Genomic DNA, 20,281 nt, shown 5'->3' with positions numbered 1-20,281 from the left:
CCATGATCTTATTGAATGGCGGGGCAGGCTCGAAGGGCTAGATGGCCGGCTCCTGCTCCTATTTCTTATGTTATGTACTTATGTTTCAGCATAGGCCGGAATTTTCCAGCCGTTTGTGCCAGCGGGATTCTCCAGTCCCGCTGCAGCGAAGGGAAATCTGGCTGAGTGCCACATCCCTCGTCTGCGCTTGTAATGGCGAGGCGTGAATGGCCAGGAAGTACTGGCCATTATCTCGGATCATTTATCAGATTATTGTTTGGGGGAGTGTGCCAACTGGCTGCAATCTTTCCAAAAGCAGTGACTGTCTTTCGAAAGTAGTTCACTTGCTGAATGGTGCTTTGTGAAATGCTGAGGTTTTTTTAAAAAGTGCCTTTTAAATGCAAGTTGTACTTTTTATTTACTTAGCCCCTTTAACACAGTAAAATATAGTACTTCTGGGGAGTGTATTCGGACAAGTTTTCGACACACAAAAAAAGTCACAGATATTATATACGTGCAATAACTAATTGACACCAGGATGAAAACATGTAGGTTGTGGGAGGAAATGAAGTAGGAGGTGAGGGAATGAATCAGCTGGGAGCCGAGCGATTGTGTGGAAGTGGATATTTGGAGCTTCAGTGGAAGGAGAGTGTAGCAGCAATTTGAAAGAGAAAATCGTGCCAGAAAGAAGCTTTAGAGTTCTCTCACTCGAGGCACAGCTGCAGAAATCCAAGTGACAAGGAGTTTGTAGCATCTTGGCAGCAAACACTCTGTTAGCTCCACAGGCAACTGGTTAGGTTTTTCTCATGAATTTTAAAACCATTCATCGCCACACATCCAGAGCGACTCCCGATTAACTCCTGCCCCAGCAAGCATAGGGAGCGGCAACATCCGAGTGTGCCACTCGGCCGATAAAGGTGGCCGAGTGTGCCACCTTTATTATCCAGAGGAGAAACAGCCAGATCCCCCCATGGGGACGGAGAGAGAAGACAAGAAATGAGTTTCAGAAAGTTAGCGCGCAGGTACAGCAGATAACAAAGATGGAATATTGGCATTTAGAGCTATAGGAATAGAATATAAAGATAAGGAAGTGTTGTTGCAACTATACAAGGTATTAGTGAGGACGCACCTGGAGTATTGTGCACAGTTTTGGTTCCCTTATTTGAGGAAAGATGTATTGGCGTTGGAGGCAATTCAGTGGAGGTTCACTAGATTGATTCCAGAGATGAGGGGTTTGTCGTATGAAGAGAGATTGAACAGTTTAGGCCGAAATGGAATTTAGGAGAATGAGGGGAGATCAAATTGAGGTATACAAGGTGATAAAAGGTATGAATAAAGTGGGTGTGGAGCGGATGCTTCCGCTGGTGGGGCTTTCTAGGACGAGAGGTCTCAGGATAAGCGGCGGCAAATCTAAAACAGAGTCGGAGGAGAAACTATTTCTCCCAAGGGGTTGTGAATCTGTGGAATTCGCTGCCCCAAAGTGCGGTGGGTGCTGGGACAGTGAGTAAATTTAAGGAGGGGTTAGACAGATTTTTAATTGGGAATGGGGTTGAAGGGTTATGGAGAGAAGGCAGGAAATTGGGGATGAGGAACATATCAGCCATGATCGAATGGCGGAGCGGACTCGATGGGCCGAATGGCCTAATGCTGCTCCTATATCTTATCAACTTATAAATGGAAGATTAGCCGCCACAATTTATTTGTGAATTAAACCTGAGCGATGTGTTTCTGAACTTTCCCATTATCCTTTTCAATCAGTGCCCTTACTCTTCAGGATTCTATGATGTGATTGGTTCAGTGTAAAAGAAATAGCAATTTGCGATTTTGTTCTGGAAATTCTTTATGGCTCAGATTACACAAATACTGGGGATAAACACTATCCAATATCCAGTTCCACTGCAATCAATGCAGTTAAACACACCACCCAAGAGAAATTTTTACCCCATGCATCCCAAGTTTAAAGTTTATTTATTAGTGTCACAAGTAGGCTTACATTAACACTGCAATGAAGTTAATGTGAAAATCCCCCTAGTCGCCACACTCCAGCGCCTGTTCGGGTACACTGAGGGAGAATTTAGCACAGCCGGCGCACCCTAACCAGCACGTCTTTTGGACTGTGGGAGGAAACCGGAGCACCCGGAGGAAACCCATGCAGACACGGGGAGAATGTGCAGACTCTGCACACACAGTGACCCAAGCTGGGAATCGAACCCGGGTCCTTGGCGCAGCAGTGCTAACCACTGTGCCACCGAGCTGCCACTACACTTGGGTTTCAAATATAATGTCACTGAGCCACACAAAGAGATATTTAGAGAGGTGGGCCAAAGCTTGATCGAAGTAGTAGGTTTTAAGCAGCAACTTAAAGATGGAGAGAGAGGCGGAGAGGTTTAGGGAAAGACTAGCTGGAGTAGGTCACCAGGGAAGGCACTAAAGCTAGAACTAAGACCAGTGACAATTAGATGTGTTTTTGGTGAGAGAAGGGACTGTGAGATATTGTGGCCTTGCTGGTATTGGAAACCATTAAAGGGTTGGCTTCTTCCTTGTGTTGAACTGAGGTATAGGCAGAGCAGTTAACGGGAGAGTCCTCTTTAAGCAGGTTGAAACAAGAAGTCACGGGGAAATGAAGAAAAGCTTTTCCACGCAGCAAGTGGTTAGTGTCCGGAATGCGCCACCCAAGAATGTAACGGGGGTAGATTCAATCATGGTGTTCAAGAGGGAATCGGATTATTCTCTGTTAAGGATGAATGTGCAGGGCTGTGGGAGCACGGCAGAGGAAGGGGATGAGGTGATTTGCTTGTGGGAGAGTCTAGGGCATCATCTCAGAGTAAAGGGGGGTCGGCCATTTAAGACAGAAATGAGGAGAAATTTCTTCTCTTAGGGAGTGAACCTGTGGAATTCTTTACGGCAGAGGGCTGTTAAGTATGTTCAAGGCCCAGACAGACAGATTTTTAATCAGTAAAGGAAGAGGTTTATGGGGGTAAAGTGGGAAAGTGGAGTTGAGGATTATCACATCAGATCAGTCACGGTCTCATTGAATGGTGGAGCAGACTCGATGGGCTGAATGGCCGTCTTCTGCTCCTATGTCTTATGGTCTCCTTCTGTGCCTTAAACTGCTTGCAGTTGCCAATATGAGAATGTTTGAACGTTGCTCTGTGAGGATGTAAGAGTTAACCATTAATTCCACTCAGAGAGAAGGAGTCCTCGGGGACTCTGAGGGATAATGCCGTGGTTTCCACATCAGCAGACGCACCATTGGGCAGGAAACCCCGCTGATTGTGAGGTTTTTATTGTGTCAGGGAGGGAGTGGATCGGAGGCTCACCTCACGACATTTTCTTTCTCTTCTCTTTTCCAGTTTGCATGTACAGAGAGCCGTCGATGCATGAAATAGGGGACAAAGCGGGACGCTCACGGAAGAGTTCAGGAACGCCAACCATGAATGGAGGCAAGGTCGTCAACCAAGAGGAGTCCACATAGCAGGAGCGAGGCAACCAGCGAGCTGAACTGGAACCATATGCACAACTTAAAAAGAATTTAATTATAGAGAAAAAAAGAATCCGGGAGAGAGGATTTTTTTGGCACACGCACTCCTTTAGATGAACTGATGAAGCCATTGCCTGAAAGAAAAAAGAGACATTAAATCAGGACTTGATTTTCATTCTGTTTCCTCTTATGCAAAACTCTCCACTCTGTGGTAAAGTCATCTACGAAACATTAAATAAAGAAAAAAAAAGAAACTTAAATTTCCCTCCACGTTTTGCGATTTGAAACAAATATCCAAAGGCTTTTCTTGCTTCTCAACTGGTGAAAATCTTAAAGCTGAAGAGAGGATTTTGTTTAGAAACCACCACGCTTATTCCATTCTTTTCACCCGAGGAAACAACCCATCACAGTCCATTCAGACAGCAGATGCAGGGCTCTGTGTTCTGATGATGTTAGCCGCACCTTAACTGGGCCAACCAACTCTGTCATGATCCAGAACGTTCCATGCCATCTTAGTGACGCTCCAGTACTAGGGAAGGAAAGGACATCTGGTCACTCATAAAGAGGATGTCCAACTCTTATTGGGTACGAAGGCCACTACATCTTTTGGCTTGGTGGACAATTGGCCTCTGGGAAATAGACTGCATTTCATTTGATTTTCACCCCTCCCCGTCCCCCACCCCCCCCCCAAACCCCAATCCTCCACCTCCAACCCCACACTCATTCCCACCACGGAAGCTCTGACCCAATTCCAAGTCTCTGTCCTCTCTCTGAAAGTAAGCTAGACCCTACCTTTGAGAGTAGACAAGGTAGGAACCAGATCCGTGTCTACTGTGTCCGTATGTGTTGAGTGATCCAAGTCTGCACTATTTTGATAACCACAATTCAAAATCTCCTTCCCAGCACGCGGGGCGTACCGACAGAACCACTATTCAAGAAGGTGGTTCACCACCACCTCCACAAGGGGACGGGCAAAGATACCCACACCCTGTGAGAAAAATGAGATTATGTCGAACATTTGAGATACCCTTGAATAGATTATCTGTCAGCAGCTCATAGCTTGGTCGTTTGACGTTTTACACCTGGATTGTTCTGCCACTCTCAAAGTTGTTGAAATTAGCAAAGCTTTTGAGTTGTTCTGTATTTCTGGCGTTTGCTAAAACAAGCTTAGAGCCCAGTTACAGCTTTCATGACATTGTGTGTGTGTGTGTGTGTGTGTGTGTGTGTGTGTGTGTGTGTGTGTGTGTGTGTGTGTGTGTGTGTGTGTGATTACTGAGCAGTGTGTCTCCAACATCCATTTCACCCCTTGACCAGGCTGTCCCTGGCTGGTGATCAGATTAGTATCAGTGTTGGCCACAGAACTGAGGGTGAGAACTGGTCCACCCTGGCAGTCACTACACTGAAGCCAAAAAATTCCCATCCAACTTTCACTAATTTACAAATGTGAGATAATGAACTTTGGAAGGTCTAATACAGATGGGAAATATACTGTAAATGGCAAAACCTTTGAGAGTATTGATAGGCAGAGTGATTTGAGTGTACAGGTCACTGAAAGTGGCAACGCAGGTGGGGAAGGTAATCAAGAAGGCATACGGCATGCTTACCTTCGTCAACTGGGGCACTGAGTTTAAAAATTGGTAAGTCATGTTGCAGCTTTATAGAACCTTAGTTAGGCCACACTTGAAATACGGCGTTCAATTCTGGTCGCCACACTATCAGAAGGATGTGGAGGCTTTGGAGAGGGTACAGAAAAGATTTACCAGGATGTTGCCTGGTCTGGAGGGCATTAACTATGAGAACTATGAGAGGTTGGAGAAACTTGGTTTGTTCTCGCTGAAGCGATGGAGGTTGTGGGGAGACCTGATAGAAATCTACAAGATTATGAGGGGCATTGACAGAGTGAGAAGATTTTTCTCAGGGTGGAAGAGTCAGTTACTAGGAGGGCGTGAGTTTAAGGTGTGAGATTTAAAGGAGATGTAACAGACACGTTTTTCGCACAAGGGTGATGGGTGCCAGGGGAGGTAGTGGAAGTAGATACAACAGTGATTTTTAAGGGATGTCTTGACAAATAGGATGAGAGTAGAGGGATATTGCCGGAAGGTTTTAGTTCAGTTGGGCACCGTGGTCAGTGCAGGTTTGGAGGGCCGAAGGGCCTGTTCCTGTGCTGTGTAATTTTCTTTGTTCTTTTTTCTTTGTAAAAAGAATGTTCACAGAACTATGATTTGGTCAACTCCTCAAAAGGCCCTTGATGAGACTTTTGAATGATTTGTAGCAACAATAATGGCTTGCATTGATGTAGCACCTTTAATGGAATGAAGCAGCCCACCTGAGCCTAATCAAAGTTTGACAGCAAGCTAAAGCAAATGTGGTTAGGACAGGCGACCTAAAGCTTGGTCAAAGAAGTGGGTTCTAAGCAGGGTCTCAAAGGACAGGAGACTGGCGGAGAGATTTAGAGAGCAAATCCCAGTGTTTGGAGTCCAGGCAGTTGAAGGCACAGCTGGAAGTGGTTTGGCAAAGACAGTGGGGATGTGCAAAGGGCCAGAATTGGTGAAGTGAAGGGTGAATAGACACCATTGAGTTAGGATACCAATAACAGAGATTGAGAAGTGCATTCTGACCAATTGGATAGCATCACCTGGGTTCCTGGGTAAATATCTGCACTTGGTTTGGATGCTTCCCACGGGGTGGGATTCTCCAGCCATTCACGCCATTCTCCAGTCCCGCTGCAGTGAACGGAGACTGGGCTGAGTGTCAAATTCTCCGTCCTCACTGGCAGTGACGGGGGGGTGGGAAAGGCTGGAGAATTCCGACCCTCGATTCTCAGCAATTAGTCCCTCGGTCGTTGAGTGTTGGTGAATTCCTCCGATCGCTGTAGCTCGCAATCTCGAAAACAGCAGGAGGCAACTAACCCAGGATGGAGCAGTCTGCAATGGAAGTCAACAGTAGGAGATGAGGGGTGTTGGACACAGGAAGTGTCCACAGACAGAGGGTTCTGTGTTTGTGTTTAACAGATCTCAGTGGTAGGGTCAGGTGTGTGAACCTTGGTGGATCTTTGGGGTAGGTTTGGCAGCCAGGAATGGCGCTAGTGTAATGGATTATCCACCACTTACAAAAACCAGCCACATTTTATTCCCTTTGACTTCTCCCCTGAGAGAAATCAAAAAGGATCCATCACCTTGTCATCTTAAACGTGACCGCAGTGGTCAATGCCCCAGTTACCATCGAGAAAAGATAGACTTGCACTTAATCAGGAGTTACACTTTCCACACGGAGGGTGGAACTTTTCCAGTCCCGCCTGCCATGGGAATTGTAGCGGGCGGAATGGGAAAGACACCATGCAAAGACCTCGGATGGGATTTTCCAATCTTGGGAAGACCACAGCCAAAAAATCCTGCCCGGAGTGACTGAGGCCTGAGGCCTGGTCTAGGGGAGTGGAGATAATGGTCCAAGAGGCCCCTCAGTTCCCAGCTGTGACGGGGGTGCTTCCTCCTCCATTTAAATGTGAGTTTGATGGGCCTCACATCCTGGGAGTTTACTCACATCGTTTCTCTGCCTCTATTGCTTGGTCTGACCTCTTGTCCACCCAGCCCTACACAGTCTCCGGCCATCTTGGATTCCTGATCTGGGAAATTGTCACTCAGATAAAAGCAGAGGATGCTGGAATTTGAAATAAAAACAGAGAATGCTGGAAAATCTCAGCAGGTCTGACAGCATCTGTGGGGAGAGAATAGGGCCAATGTTTCGGAACTGGATGGCCCTTCATCAGTTCTCATCCTTAACCTCATCCTCTTTAGCTCTGATGAAGGGTCATCCAGAATCATAGAATCATAGAATCCCACACTGGAGACGGAGGCCATTCGGCCCATCGAGCCTGCACCAACCACAATCCTACCCACGTCCCATCTGCGTAACCAATGCATTTCTGCTAGCTAGTCCCCCTGACACTAAGGGGCAATTTAGCATGGCCAATCCACCTAACCAGCTCATTTTTGGACTGTGAGAGGAAACCGAAGCACCTGGAGGAAACCCACGCAGACACGGGGAGAATGTGCAAGTTCCACACAGGCAGTCACTCAAGCCAGGAATGGAACCCGGGTCTCTGGCATTGTGAGGCAGCAGTGCTAACCACTGTGCCACCCAAGTAATGGTGCCCAATGTTGTCTCTATTCTTTCCCCACAGATGCTGTCAGAGCTGCTGGGATTTTCCAGCATTTTCTCTTTTTTGTTAAGTTTTCACCTTTGAGAAACACCCTCAAATTTTACCCATAATGTGTGAAATGTTAAAGACCTGTAGAAAATTAGGAGAATTAAACCAGCTAACGGGTAAGGGAGTTGGGGAATAGATTAAAACAGAAATAAATTTTATTTCTATAGAGCCTTTCACCAACTCAAAAGTGCTTTTCAGCCAATAAACTATTTTTGCAGTGCAGTCACTGTTTGTAATGTACAACAACAACACAGATTTAAATAGCACCTTGAAGGCAATGCAGCATCTCACGGTGCTCGAAAGCAAATCTTACACAGAATCAGTGGAGATATTATGATTGTATGACAAAAATCTCAGTCAAAGGAGGCAGGTTTTAAGGTGCATTGTGAAGGAAAAAGGTGGGATCAAGAGGTGGTGAGCTTGAGGGAGTGACTGATAGAACTTGGGACCCAGGCCTCTGGAGACACAGCCATTAATAGTGAACGATTCAATTTGGGGATGTGCAAGGAGCCAGAATTGGAGCAACGTAGACACGTCTGAGCATTCTGCCACTGCAGGGCATTTACAAAGGCAGGGAAGAGTGAGGTCACAGCGGAATTTCAAAACAAGCACCTCAATGAAAAGAGAATTGAGGTGCTGCCTGTGACAGGTGGGTCAGTGGGCACGGGCGGTGATAGATGGACAGGATAAGTTCAAGTTGAGGCACTGGCAGCTGGATTTTGAACAATCGTACAGGGTGGAACGTGGAAGTCCACCAGGAGTGTGTAGGGAGTAGCTAAGATCCGAGGTAACAAAGGTACAGGTGAGAGGGAATCAGCAGGGGGTGAACTATAGAATGGCCTGTTGTTATGGAGATGGGTGTCGGCAGTTTTAGTGATGGGGCGGATGTATGGTTGGAATTTCAATTCAGGACAAATTCTAATGCCAAGGTTGCAAGCTGTGTGGGTCAGCCCTGGACAGTTGCCAGGGACAGGGTCAGATTCAGTAGGTTCAGAACAGAGTTTGTGCTGGAATCGGAGACAGTAGTTTCAGTCCTCCCAATTTTCACTGGACCAATATTTCTGCTCATCCATCACGAGATGTTGGATAAACAAAAAGACAAACCAAAGGCAGTGGTGAGGCTGAGAGAGGCAGCGGTGAGACTGAGAGAGGCAGCAGTGAGACTGAGGGGCAGTAGTGAGGCTGAAAGAGGCAGCAGTGAGATTGAGAGAGGCAGTGGTGAGGCTGAGAGAGGGAGCAGTGAGACTGAGAGAGGCAGCAGTGAAAGGGAGTGATGAGATTGAGAGAGGCAGTGGTGAGTCAGAGAGAGTCAACACTGCAACTGAGAGAGGCAGCGGTGAGACTGACAGAGGCAGCACTGAGGCTGAGAGACACAGCAATGAGAGGCAGCGGTGAGGCTGCTGGAATGTTTTGGACGATGTCACCTAATGCCAGCACTTAGGTGTTGGAAACGCAGCAGCCAATCCCTGCACAGCAAGATCCAACAATTGATAACATGATAAACGTCCGAGTTGTCTGTTTTAATGATATTGTTAAAGCCTAGAAAGGTGCTATAGAAATGCAGGATTTATTTGACGTGTCTGGGGCTTGCGGTTTCATTGTGAAACAGGGGAGAGTGCTTTATTTAGCTCCGTGTGCCTGCACAGTCCTACTCCGAGACGATATAACCACTCACAAATAAATGGGGCATGGCTTGGTACTACTCTGGAATTTTAATTCAGTCCTTGAATTGTGTTTGTCTGATAGGAATCAGTGAACCCGAACGTTCTGCCCTGATTAACCTAACACAAACTGTGCATTTCCTGCTATTAACTGCTGGTAGCACCTTATTAAATTTGTGGTCCCGGTGTTATAATTACTGATTGTTTAGTGTGATGTCACTCATATCGGTGCTACTAAAAGGCAGCGAACCGTACCATCCGTCAAATTAAAAAACTGCGATTTGGACTAGAATCAAACGCAGAGGCTGGAATTTTCTCTCCCTGCCCATCACAGGAATCGTAGCCACGGGAATCGTAGCCACGGGAATCGTAGCCACGGGAATCATAGCCACGGGAATTGTAGCCACGGGAATCGTAGCCACAGGAATCGTAGCCACGGGAATCGTAGCCACGGGAATCGTAGCCACGGGAATCATAGCCACGGGAATCGTAGCCATGGGAATCGTAGCCACAGGAATCATAGCCACAGGAATCGTAGCCACGGGAATCGTAGCCACGGGAATCGTAGCTCACGGTAGACCACGCAAACGTCCACTGACCTCAGATGGGATTTTTCCAGTTTTGGGATGAGCACAGCCCAGAAAATCCCGCTCATGGAACATAGAACATTACAGCGCAGTACAGGCCCTTCGGCCCTCGATGTTGTGCCGACCAGTGGAGCCAATCTAATGACCCTCTAACCTAAACTATTCCAATGTTATCCATATGCCTATCCACTGACCATTTGAACGCCCTTAAAGTTGGCGAGTCCACAACTGCTGCAGGCAGGGCATTCCACGCCCTTACTACCCTCTGAGTAAAGAACCTACCTCTGACATCCGTCCTATAATTATCACCCCTCAATTTAAAGCTATGTCCCCTCATGTTAGCCATCACCATCCGAGGAAAAAGGCTCTCACTGTCCACCCTATCCAAACCCCTGATCATCTTGTATGCCTCAATTAGGTCACCTCATAACCTTCTTCTCTCTAACGAAAACAACCTCAAGTCCCTCAGCCTTTCCTCATAAGACCTTCCCACCATACCAGGCAACATCCCGGTAAACCTCCTCTGCACCCTTTCCAATGCCTCCACATCTTTCTCATAATGCAGCAACCAGAACTGTACGCAATACTCCAAGTGCGGCTGCACCAGAGTTTTGTACAGTTGTAACATGACCTCACGGCTCCAAGATTCAATCCCTCTACCAATAAAAGCTAAAGATTTCTGATTGGTTCATGTAGAGGGTACCCAGGAGTGAGCTACAGGATGGAATCTAATCCGGGGCTGTGGGTGGCTTTTATGTAGAATAATAAATACCCATGAGTGAATTTACAGGTGGCAAGCTAATGAAGGGGTTTGGATGGTTGTAGATATCGGACATCAGGTACCCAGGAGTGAGTTATATGCTGCACTCTAATTGAGAGTGGCTTGCATGGAAACCAGGGAGTGAATTATGGGTTGGAATCTAAGCAAGTTTTGAGTAGTTTTTATATTTTGGGGAGTGGGTTACAGACTGGAATCTAACTGAGGCCCTTGGTTGTCTATACGTAAAACAGCAGGTACCCCAAAATGAGTAACAGACTGAATTCCAACTGTACGATTTATAAATAGAATACAATGACTCTGGAGAAAGTTACTGCCTTCGAGGGGTTCTGGTGGTTTACATATGGAATAGTAGAGTGAATTACAGACTGGAATCAATCGAGGTGTTCGGGGTGGTTTATATATAGAATAACAGATACCCGAGAGTGAGTTACAGACTGGAATCTAATTGAGAGGTTTGGGGTGGTTTATATATAGAATAACAGATACCTGGGTGTGAGTTACAGACTGGAATCTAATTGAGGGGTTCAGGGTGGTTTATATATAGAATAACAGATACCTGGGAGTGAGTTACAGACTGGAATCAATCGAGGGGTTCGGGGTGGTTTATATATAGAAAACAGATACCTGGGAGTGAGTTACAGACTGGAATCTAATCGAGGGGTTTGGAGTGTTTTATATATATAGATAACGGATACCTGGGAGTGAGTTACAGACTGGAATCTAATCGAGGAGTTCAGGATGGTTTATATAGAGAATAACAGATACCAGGGAGTGAGTTACAGACTGGAATCTAATTGAGGGGTTCGGGTTGGTTATATATAGAATAACAGATACCTGGGAGTGAGTTACAGACTGGAATCTAATCGAGGGGTTCAGGGTGGTTTATATATAGAATAACAGATACCCGGGAGTGAGTTACAGACTGAAAACTAATTGAGGGGTTCAGGGGTATATAAATAGAATAACATACCTGGGAGTGAGTTACAGACTGGAATCTAATTGAGAGGTTCAGATGGTTCATGCATAAAATAAGAGTTTACATATGGAATAATGGACACCCAGGAGTGAGTTACAGGCTGGAGTTTAATTGAGAGGTTTAGGTGATTTATAAATAGAATAACAGATACCTGGACGTGATTAGCAGTCAAGAATCTAATTGAAGAGTTCAGATAGTTGAAAAAGTCGGAAATATACCAGATGAGTTAATTGCTGGAAACTAATTGTGGGTCTCAAATAGTTTATGTATAAAATTAGTAATATCCAGGCGTGAGTTGCTTGCTGGAAGTTAATTGTGGGGTTGAGATGGTTTTTATATAGAACAATTGTGAAGAGTAGTTAATAGGCTCTTTGGTAGATAAACCCTCAGACCTCTGATTCAAATTGAAGCAGTAAAGTCTTGCTGTGTATCTGTCTACTCACTTCATTCAGTCTGATGTTTAAATAATGGGTTTGGGGAGCAGAATGTTTGAAGAACTGAAAGGTTTTGTATGGCAGTTGAAATATTTCCAACATTTTAATCTTTATTAACTATAAAAAGATATAATAAATGTTCTTTTAATAAATACAGTGAGAAATGTGCTGGATTATTTCAGTTACTTTAATAGTGGGACATATGTAAGTGGTAAAATGTTTCCAGGGCTCTGTTGTTTATTGTTGGTAGGGATATAGTTTAATTAGAATTGGAATGGTGTTTGCCAAGTAGCAGATTGTTCTCCTGAATGTCTGTTGGTGTTAGCATTAGGAATATTAAAAGCTCCGGGACTCTGGCATTTCAGTCAATAAACTTTCTTGGAAGTTTCAAGCTAAGGACTTTTAGCTTACCTGGGATGATCTAATAACCTGACCGCTTAAGGAACCTGATGCGAAGGACAAACACAGTCTTAAACTCATTGGAACAAAATCAGGAAGTGTTCGTTCACACAAAGGGTTGTGGAAATTTGGAAATCTGCCCCTCTAAAGACTGAGGGTTAATTAGAGTGTTCAGGATTGAGACGGATAGATTTATTAATGAGAGTTCCAAAGGCTGGTAAATGGTGCTAATTGTCCTTTGTCTAATTGAATGTTGGAGCAGGCTCAGGGGGCTGGATGGCCTCTGTGTGTTTATATGGCTAAATAGTTTTCTCCATGTTTTCTTATCCCTTAGTGACACTTAGTATGTGTAGTGTATGGCTAGCACACGCACACACACACAAAGACACACATAATTACCGTTAAGTATGGATTAAAATGGCTTCTTGGACTATTGGAACTTATAGAAACATAGAAGCACAGAAGATAGGAGCAGGAGGAGGCCATTTGGCCCTTCAAGTTTGATCTGCCATTCATTACGGTCATGGCTAATTGACTAACTCAATAACAAATCCTGATTTTTTTCCCCATGCCTTTAATCCCATTTGCCCTAAGTGCTATATCCAGCCACCTCTTCAATACATTCATATACATTCATCTTTCTGGAATAGCAACCTTCCTATCACAGCTACTCAGTGTTCACCGGAATGAAAGCTAAAAGCTCAGATTAGTATCTCACCCGACAGTGGGGTAGATGTTGACTTTGTGTCACATCTGGCCTGATTTTTATTGCTGCCTCGCTATTATCCTTTTAACCATCGTGTAAAGTCAAATACCACCCAAACGTGCCCAGTAAGGAACTGGAATCTACAACTTATCAACTCAGCGAGGCCGACACTACCACACATTTACCTGTTCAGGCTTTCACTCCTTAGGTACCTGCCCATTGGCCACCCAAACTACTTGTTTTTAAGAAGTGTGCAGGTGCCGACATTCCACTCCCACTCCAGACAGGAGACCGGAACTGTGCTCCTGTCGAGTCCCTTGTCTAATCATGGTGACAGAAGTCATTTGCAGCCATTTATTGGAGAACAATTAATATTCCTTTTGTCCTTTTAATTGGTTATCTAGCGGGGCAGATTAACTGCTGTATCTCGCTCAATGACTGCACAGTCTCGCTGTGACGGATAAGATAGTCTCACTCCAGCGGAGTTCACTCAAAGCTTAATTTGCCAAGCAAGTGACCTCAAAAGGAAAGAACTGTGGAATAACTCACTCACTTTAGAGACTTGGTGCTTTTTGAATAGATCTGAAGCCATGGAGATCCGAGTATAAAGACCTGTCAGGCATTCTTCACAGCTCTGAGTTCAGTCCTCATTATTTGTGATCAAAGTCCCTCAAACTTCCATTCAATCCGGACAATCTGCTCTTCCCCACACTGCTGCTGTTCATAGAATAGAATCCTGACAGTGCAGAAAGAGGCCATTTGGCCCATCGAGCCTGCACTGACTCTCCGACAGATCATCTTACCCAGGCCCTAGCCCCATAATCCCACGTATTTACCCCGTTAGTCCCTCGGATCTAACATCTTTGGACACCAGAGGGTACTTTAGCATGGCCAATCCCTAACCAGCTCATGTCTGGATGCCAAGGGGCAATTTAGCGTAGCCAATCCACCTAACCCTACACATCTTTGGAGTGCGGAAGGAAACCGGAGCACCCGGAGGAAACCCACGCAGACACCGGGAGAACGTGCAAACTCCACACAGCCAGAATTGAAGCTGTGAAACAGCAGAGATAACTGTGCTACCCCAGGGAGACACGGTAAGAAGTCTCATAAACACCAGGTCACAGTCCATTCACCTGACAAAGGGGCAAACTCGGAAAGCTAGTGGCATTTACTACCAAATAAACCTGTTGAACTCTAACCTGGTGTTGTGAGACTTCCTACTGTGTTTACCCCAGTCCAACGACGGCATCTCCACATCATGACTGCCTTAGGAAGGTCAGAAAGAACTTACATTTATATAGCACCTTTCACAACCTTGTGCTAACACAAAGTGCTTTACACCCAATCAAGTGTTTCTGAAGGACATTCTGCAGGAAATGTGGAAGTGAATTTGGAAACAGTGAGGGGAGATTTCCTGTCCCGCCCATCATGGGGATTGTAGCAGGTGGGGTGCGGGTACGTGGACCATGCAAAGGTCTGTTGACCTCGGGCAGGATTTTCTGGTTTTGGGGTGAGCTCAGGTGGAAAGTCCAGCCCCAGGAAGTCTTCACAGACAGCAATGGGACAAGTGACCAGCACGTTTGTTTTCAGTGAAGTTGATTGAGGGCTAACCGGAGAACTCACCTATTCTAGAACATTGTGCCCTGCAACCTTCTGTGACCACCTGAGACGTTAGATATTTAGATTTACCATCTTACTGCAGTAATTAGCACTGCTGCCTCACAGCACCAGGGACCCAGGTTCAAATCCAGCCTCGACTCACTGTCTGTGGAGTTTGCACATTCTCCTCGTGTCTGTGTTTCCTCCAGGTGCTCCAGTTTCCTCCCGCAGTCCAAAGAGGTGCAGGTTAAGTTCATCGGCCGTGCTAAATTGACCCTAGTGTCAGGGGGATTAGCAGGGTAAATATGTGGAGTTATTGGGGTAGGGCCTGGGTAGAATTGTAGTCTGTGCAAACTTGATGAGCCAAAAGGCCTCCTTCTACACTGTAGGGATTTGATAATCCTATTGACAGACAAGATGGTGGATAGAGGCTGGCAGTGTGTGCAGACTAACTGCAGCAGTAATCTCTCGGCCAGACTGTGGGTTCAGGCTAGCTCCTCTGGAGGATAAAGTATAAATTCAGAGACGAAGCCCTGGCTGGGGTGAGTGAATGCTTTTCAGCTTTCCTCCAGCATTAGGTCGATTTCCAAAGATTTCCTCTATCCATTGACCCCCCAATCAGCAAGTGGTGTCTGATTTCCCAAAATGAGTTTTGTGTTGGAGGTGTTCTTTTTGATGTATTTCTGATGTGATGACAGTTAAAGATCTTCCCCGTATGTGGAATGGAAACTGGAAGTGTTAGAAATGCTCAGCTGGTCCATCAGTATCTGCGGAGAGGAAACTAGCTAAAGGGCACCAGATACCATCTTCAAAGGGCCACAGAACTCCTACAGTACAGAAGGAGGCCATTCAGCCCATCAAGTCTGCCATGCCCCACCTTGGTCCTATCCCCTCAACCCCGCATATCTACCCGGCTAATTCCCCTGACACTCGGGTCAATTTAGCATGGCCAATCAGCCTAACCCGCCCATCCTTGAGTCCTCGATCATCACTGAAGTTAAACTCTCCCCAGCCCCTCCACCCCACTGTGAAATTATCGGGGACTCGAGAGACAAGGTCTCGCCGGCGAGAATCTTGTCCCCGACTCACGAGAAATGTACCAGAAAGGTAGAAAAACAGGATAAAAATGAATGCCATGTCAGAACAGAGATTATGAGACAGGAAAACATGTAGGTTCAGAGAGAGGGGGTTAAAGGAAACTTCTAACAGCAACAACAAGTTACATTATATAACACCTTTATCAGAGTAAAATATAGCAGGCATTTCACAGGAGAGTTATCAAACAAAATCTGACTCAGAGTCATGAAGGGGAAGTCGTGTTTGACGAATTTATTGGATTTCTATGAGGATGTGACTAATGCGGTAAACAGAGGGGAACTGGTGGATGTGGTGTTTTTGGATTTCCAGAAGGCGTTCAATAAGGTGCCTCACAAAAGGTTAGGGTACATGGAGTTGGGGGTAAAGTGTTAGCGTGGACTGAGGATTGGTTATCTAACAGGAAGTAGAGAGTTGGAATCAATGAGTGTTTTTCTGGTTGGCAGTTGGTGACTGGCGGAGTGCCGCAGGGATCGGTGCTGGGGCCTCAACTGTTTACCATTTACATAGACAATCTGGAGGAGGGGACTGAGTATAGAGTAACAAAATTTGCTGACGACACAAAGTTGTAGAACACATTTCTTATGTTCTTATGTCACGTAACGAGGTGATACGAGGTGATTACCAGAATGATAGGGAGTGGGATAGCTTGATCTTGGCTTTGGACATAGCTCGGCACAACATCGAAGACCAAAGTGCCTGTACTGTGCTGTCCTGTCCTATGTTTCTATGAGATGTTAGAACAGGTGACCCGAGATTGCTCAGACAGAGATTTTAAGGAGGATGGAGAAGTAAGGAGGGAGAGTTTTGGTGCAGGTTGGGTGGGGGGGAGGTGGGAGAGGTTTGGAATTCCTGAGTTAAAGGTTTAAAGACTTCAGCAGCTGAAAGCTCAACCAGCAAAAGTGGTGTGATTGAAAGCAAGATTACTCAGGAGGCCACAATTGGAGGAGTGCAGGGGTGTGGTGGCAAGGCGGGGGATGGTGACAGGAACACCAAAAGAAAAAATGCTGGGAAATCTCAGCAGGTCTGGCAGAGTCTGTAAGGAGAGTAGAGAGCTGACGTTTCGAGTACAGATGACCCTTTGACAAAGCTATCAGGTAGAGATGGAGATGTTGGTGATAGGAACAGCCTGATTTTAGTCACATCTCTTGGAGGGAAGATACACTGACAGTGGTTTCGTTGCTGCTATTGGCTCCATTCGGGCCAGGGTTATCCCAGCTGTCAAATCACAGCTGGAATCGGAATCGAGGAAGTTCCGAGAACAGTGATTGAGCAGTGATTGTAAAAGCAGATCTCTTTCCTGATTATTCCACCCCATCTACATACGTTCTCACCTTATCACTTGATCTTCTCCCTCTCTCTCTCTCTCCCCAGAAATGTCTCTTATCTTCCTTGATGACTTCATCACCATTCCTATCTGGATGAAAGTGTCCACTAACTCGAAAGGTTGTGTTTTATGATTTCAGAATGTTTTGTTGAGCTGTGATGTTGTGATTACCGAATGCCACAGGAATTGGAGTAAAAGGGCTGCTGGCTTCTCTAGAAACTTCACAACCTTTTGATGTCCGTTAATGGCCTGTAGCCTGTGGAGGCCTTTCCGATTGACCATTATATACGGAGCGTTTATAAGGAGAGGCTTTGCTGGTGCCACAAAGGGACCATTTTCTTCCCTTGAGCTGCCGATTACAGACAGGTGACGGGCACCAGGAGCACAATGTTGGTATTCCATCATCTACAAAGCTCGGGTGGTTAGCGTTAACTCCGAGTGAACCCCAGGAGCACAATGTTGGTATTCCATCATCTACAAAGCTCAGGTGGTTAACGTTAACTCCGAGTGAACCCCTGAATCGAAACCTATCCCTTAATTATTTATTGAAGCTCATTCCTCAGGCGCACTAACTCTCCCACTGATATCCATCCATCCAGCCCACCAACTCTTTCCGTTATGGAGTCTGAACATGGCCTGCGTTTGTGGCCTGATTGTCTTGTCTAGTGGACTATTCCAAATATTTATTTACCGTTTATTTATTTACTTATTCTTTCATTAAAAACATTTTCCGAATAATGAATCTCAATTTACTTTTCTCTTACCACTTTTAACTCCAACTTTCCTCGATAACTGTGGAGTAAGCTAATAATATATTGTGATATATAGAAACGTAGAAAGTAGAAGCAGGAGGAGGCCATTCAGCCCTTTGAGCCTGCTCTGCATTCACTTTGATCATGGCTGATCATCAAATTCAATATCCTGAGCCCTCCCTCCCATATCCCTTAATCAGTTTAGAATTATATCTAATTTCTTCTTGAAATTAGACAACGTTTTGGCCTCAACTACATTCCGTGATAGTTAGTTCCACACATTCACCACCCTCTGGGTGAAGAAATTTCTCCTCACCTCAGTCCTAAAAGGTTTATCCTCAAACTATGACTCCTAGTTCTGGACTCCCCCACCTTTGGGAACATTCTGAATCTACCCAGTCTAACATAAGAACATAAGAACATAAGAAATAGGAGCAGGAGTAGGCCATCTAGCCCTTCGAGCCTGCCCCACCATTCAATAAGATCATGGCTGATCTGTCGTGGCTCAGTTCCACATTCCCGCCCTCTCCCCATAACCCTTAATCCCCTCGCCTATCAAAAACCTATCAACCCACGTCTTAAAAATATTTAGCGAGGCAGCCTCCACCACTTCAACGGGCAGAGAATCCAGAGATTCACCACCCTTTGAGTGAAGAAGTTCCTCCTCAACTCCGTTCTAAACTGCCCCCCCCTTATCTTGAGACTGTGCCCTCTAGTCCTACTGTCCTTTCTGAGCGGGAAGAGCCTCTCCACCTCTATCCTATCCATCCCATTCATCATCTTATACGTCTCAATGAGATCTCCCCTCATTCTTCTAAACTCTAACGAGTACAAGCCTAGTTTATTCAGCTTCTCTTCATAGCTCAACCCCCTCAACTCCGGTATCAGCCTAGTAAACCTCCTCTGCACTCCCTCCAAGGCCAAAATATCCTTGCGTAAGTGCGGTGACCAAAACTGCACACAGTACTCCAGCTGCGGCCTCACCAGTGCCCTATACAGCTGCAGCAAGACCTCCCTACTTTTATATTCAATCCCCCTCGCTATGAAGGCCAGCATCCCATTCGCCTTCCTGACCACCTGCTGCACCTGCAGGCTGGGTTTTTGCGGCTCAGTTAGTTTGCAACCCGGTTAGAATTTTATGTATTTATAAAATGTAATATATACATTTATGTATATACATGTGTAATATATAATAATGATTGTCTTATGAAGAGAGATTGAGCACTTTAGACCTGTACTCGCTGGAGTTTGGAAGAATGATGGGGGGATCTAATTGAGTGATATAAGGTGCTAAAGGGGATTGACAGGGTAGATGTGGAGAGGATGTTTCCCCTTGTTGGACTCTCTGGAACGAAGGGCCATAGTTTTAGGCTACGGGGTGGCAGATTTAAAACAGAGATGAGGAGGAAATGCTTCTCTCAAAGGGTTGTGAATCTGTGGAGTGCAGTGGATGAGTCATAGAGTCACAGAGTCATATGCTGGAACACTAAACAAATTTAAGGGGGAGATCGACAGATTTTTAATTAGTAACGGGGTGAAGGGTTATGGGGAGTGGACAGGGAAGTTGAGATGAGATCAGCAATGATCGTACTGAATGGTGGAGCAGGCTCGAGGGGCTGAATGGCCCCCTCCTGCTCCTCGTTCTGATGTTCCGATATGTTTAACCACCATGTTCTAGCTCAAGCCCCTCTATTTCTAGACCATGCTTGGTTTCAATGGCAGAACAACAACAAAGAATCAGGGCTGACTTGAGGAGGATTGGTTTTTATGTGAGGAGTTGATGCGATCTGGAATGCATTGAATATTTTTAAGACGCGGGTTGATGGGTTTTTGATAAGAGAGGGGATTAAGGGTTATGGGGAGAGGGTGGGAAAGTGGAACTGAGCAGCGACGGATCAGCCATGATCTTATTGAATGGCGGGGCAGGCTCGAAGGACTAGATGGCCTACTCCTGCTCCTATTTCTTATGTTCTTATGAATAGCGGAAAACAGCCTCCATGAGCTAAGGGGAAAGAATGGAATTAATCAGATAGCTCTTTTAAAGAACTAGTTAGGGCTTGATGGGCCGAATGACCTCCTTCTCTGCTGCTGTGCCTGTATAAAGGGCAGCCGTCTGTGCCTCAATCATTGAGACATGCATTGCATTTATCCATTGATTTACTGATGAATCCATCCACAAAGGAACCCAGCCTTCTCTCTTGCCGCTCACTTAATGTGTCCTTGTGTTGCTCAGGCTGGCAGGAATGAATGTGTTTATCCAGATGGTGCAGTGAGCAGCAGAATTTGCTCTGTCA

At 45.6% G+C, this 20,281-nt stretch overlaps 1 protein-coding gene across 1 annotated transcript in view; it reads left to right on the top strand.

Moving 5' to 3' along the window:
* Window positions 1-4,136, top strand: part of LOC145341160 (fibroblast growth factor 12) — a 166,304-nt gene extending 162,168 nt beyond the window's left edge. Inside the window, exon 5 of the mRNA XM_080186071.1 lies at window positions 3,333-4,136. Coding sequence (XP_080042197.1) covers window positions 3,333-3,454 — 122 coding nt within the window. The 3' untranslated portion in view covers window positions 3,455-4,136. The remainder of the gene's footprint in view (window positions 1-3,332) is intronic.
* Window positions 4,137-20,281: the final 16,145 nt, after the last annotated feature.

This window comes from Carcharhinus amblyrhynchos, chromosome 3 (genome assembly GCF_965287045.1).
Source record: "Carcharhinus amblyrhynchos chromosome 3, sCarAmb.v2.hapA, whole genome shotgun sequence".
Classification (NCBI taxonomy): Eukaryota; Metazoa; Chordata; class Chondrichthyes; order Carcharhiniformes; family Carcharhinidae; genus Carcharhinus; species Carcharhinus amblyrhynchos.
The sequence above is the reverse complement of the archived record's forward strand: the minus strand, read 5'-3'. Positions and strand labels throughout refer to the sequence as shown.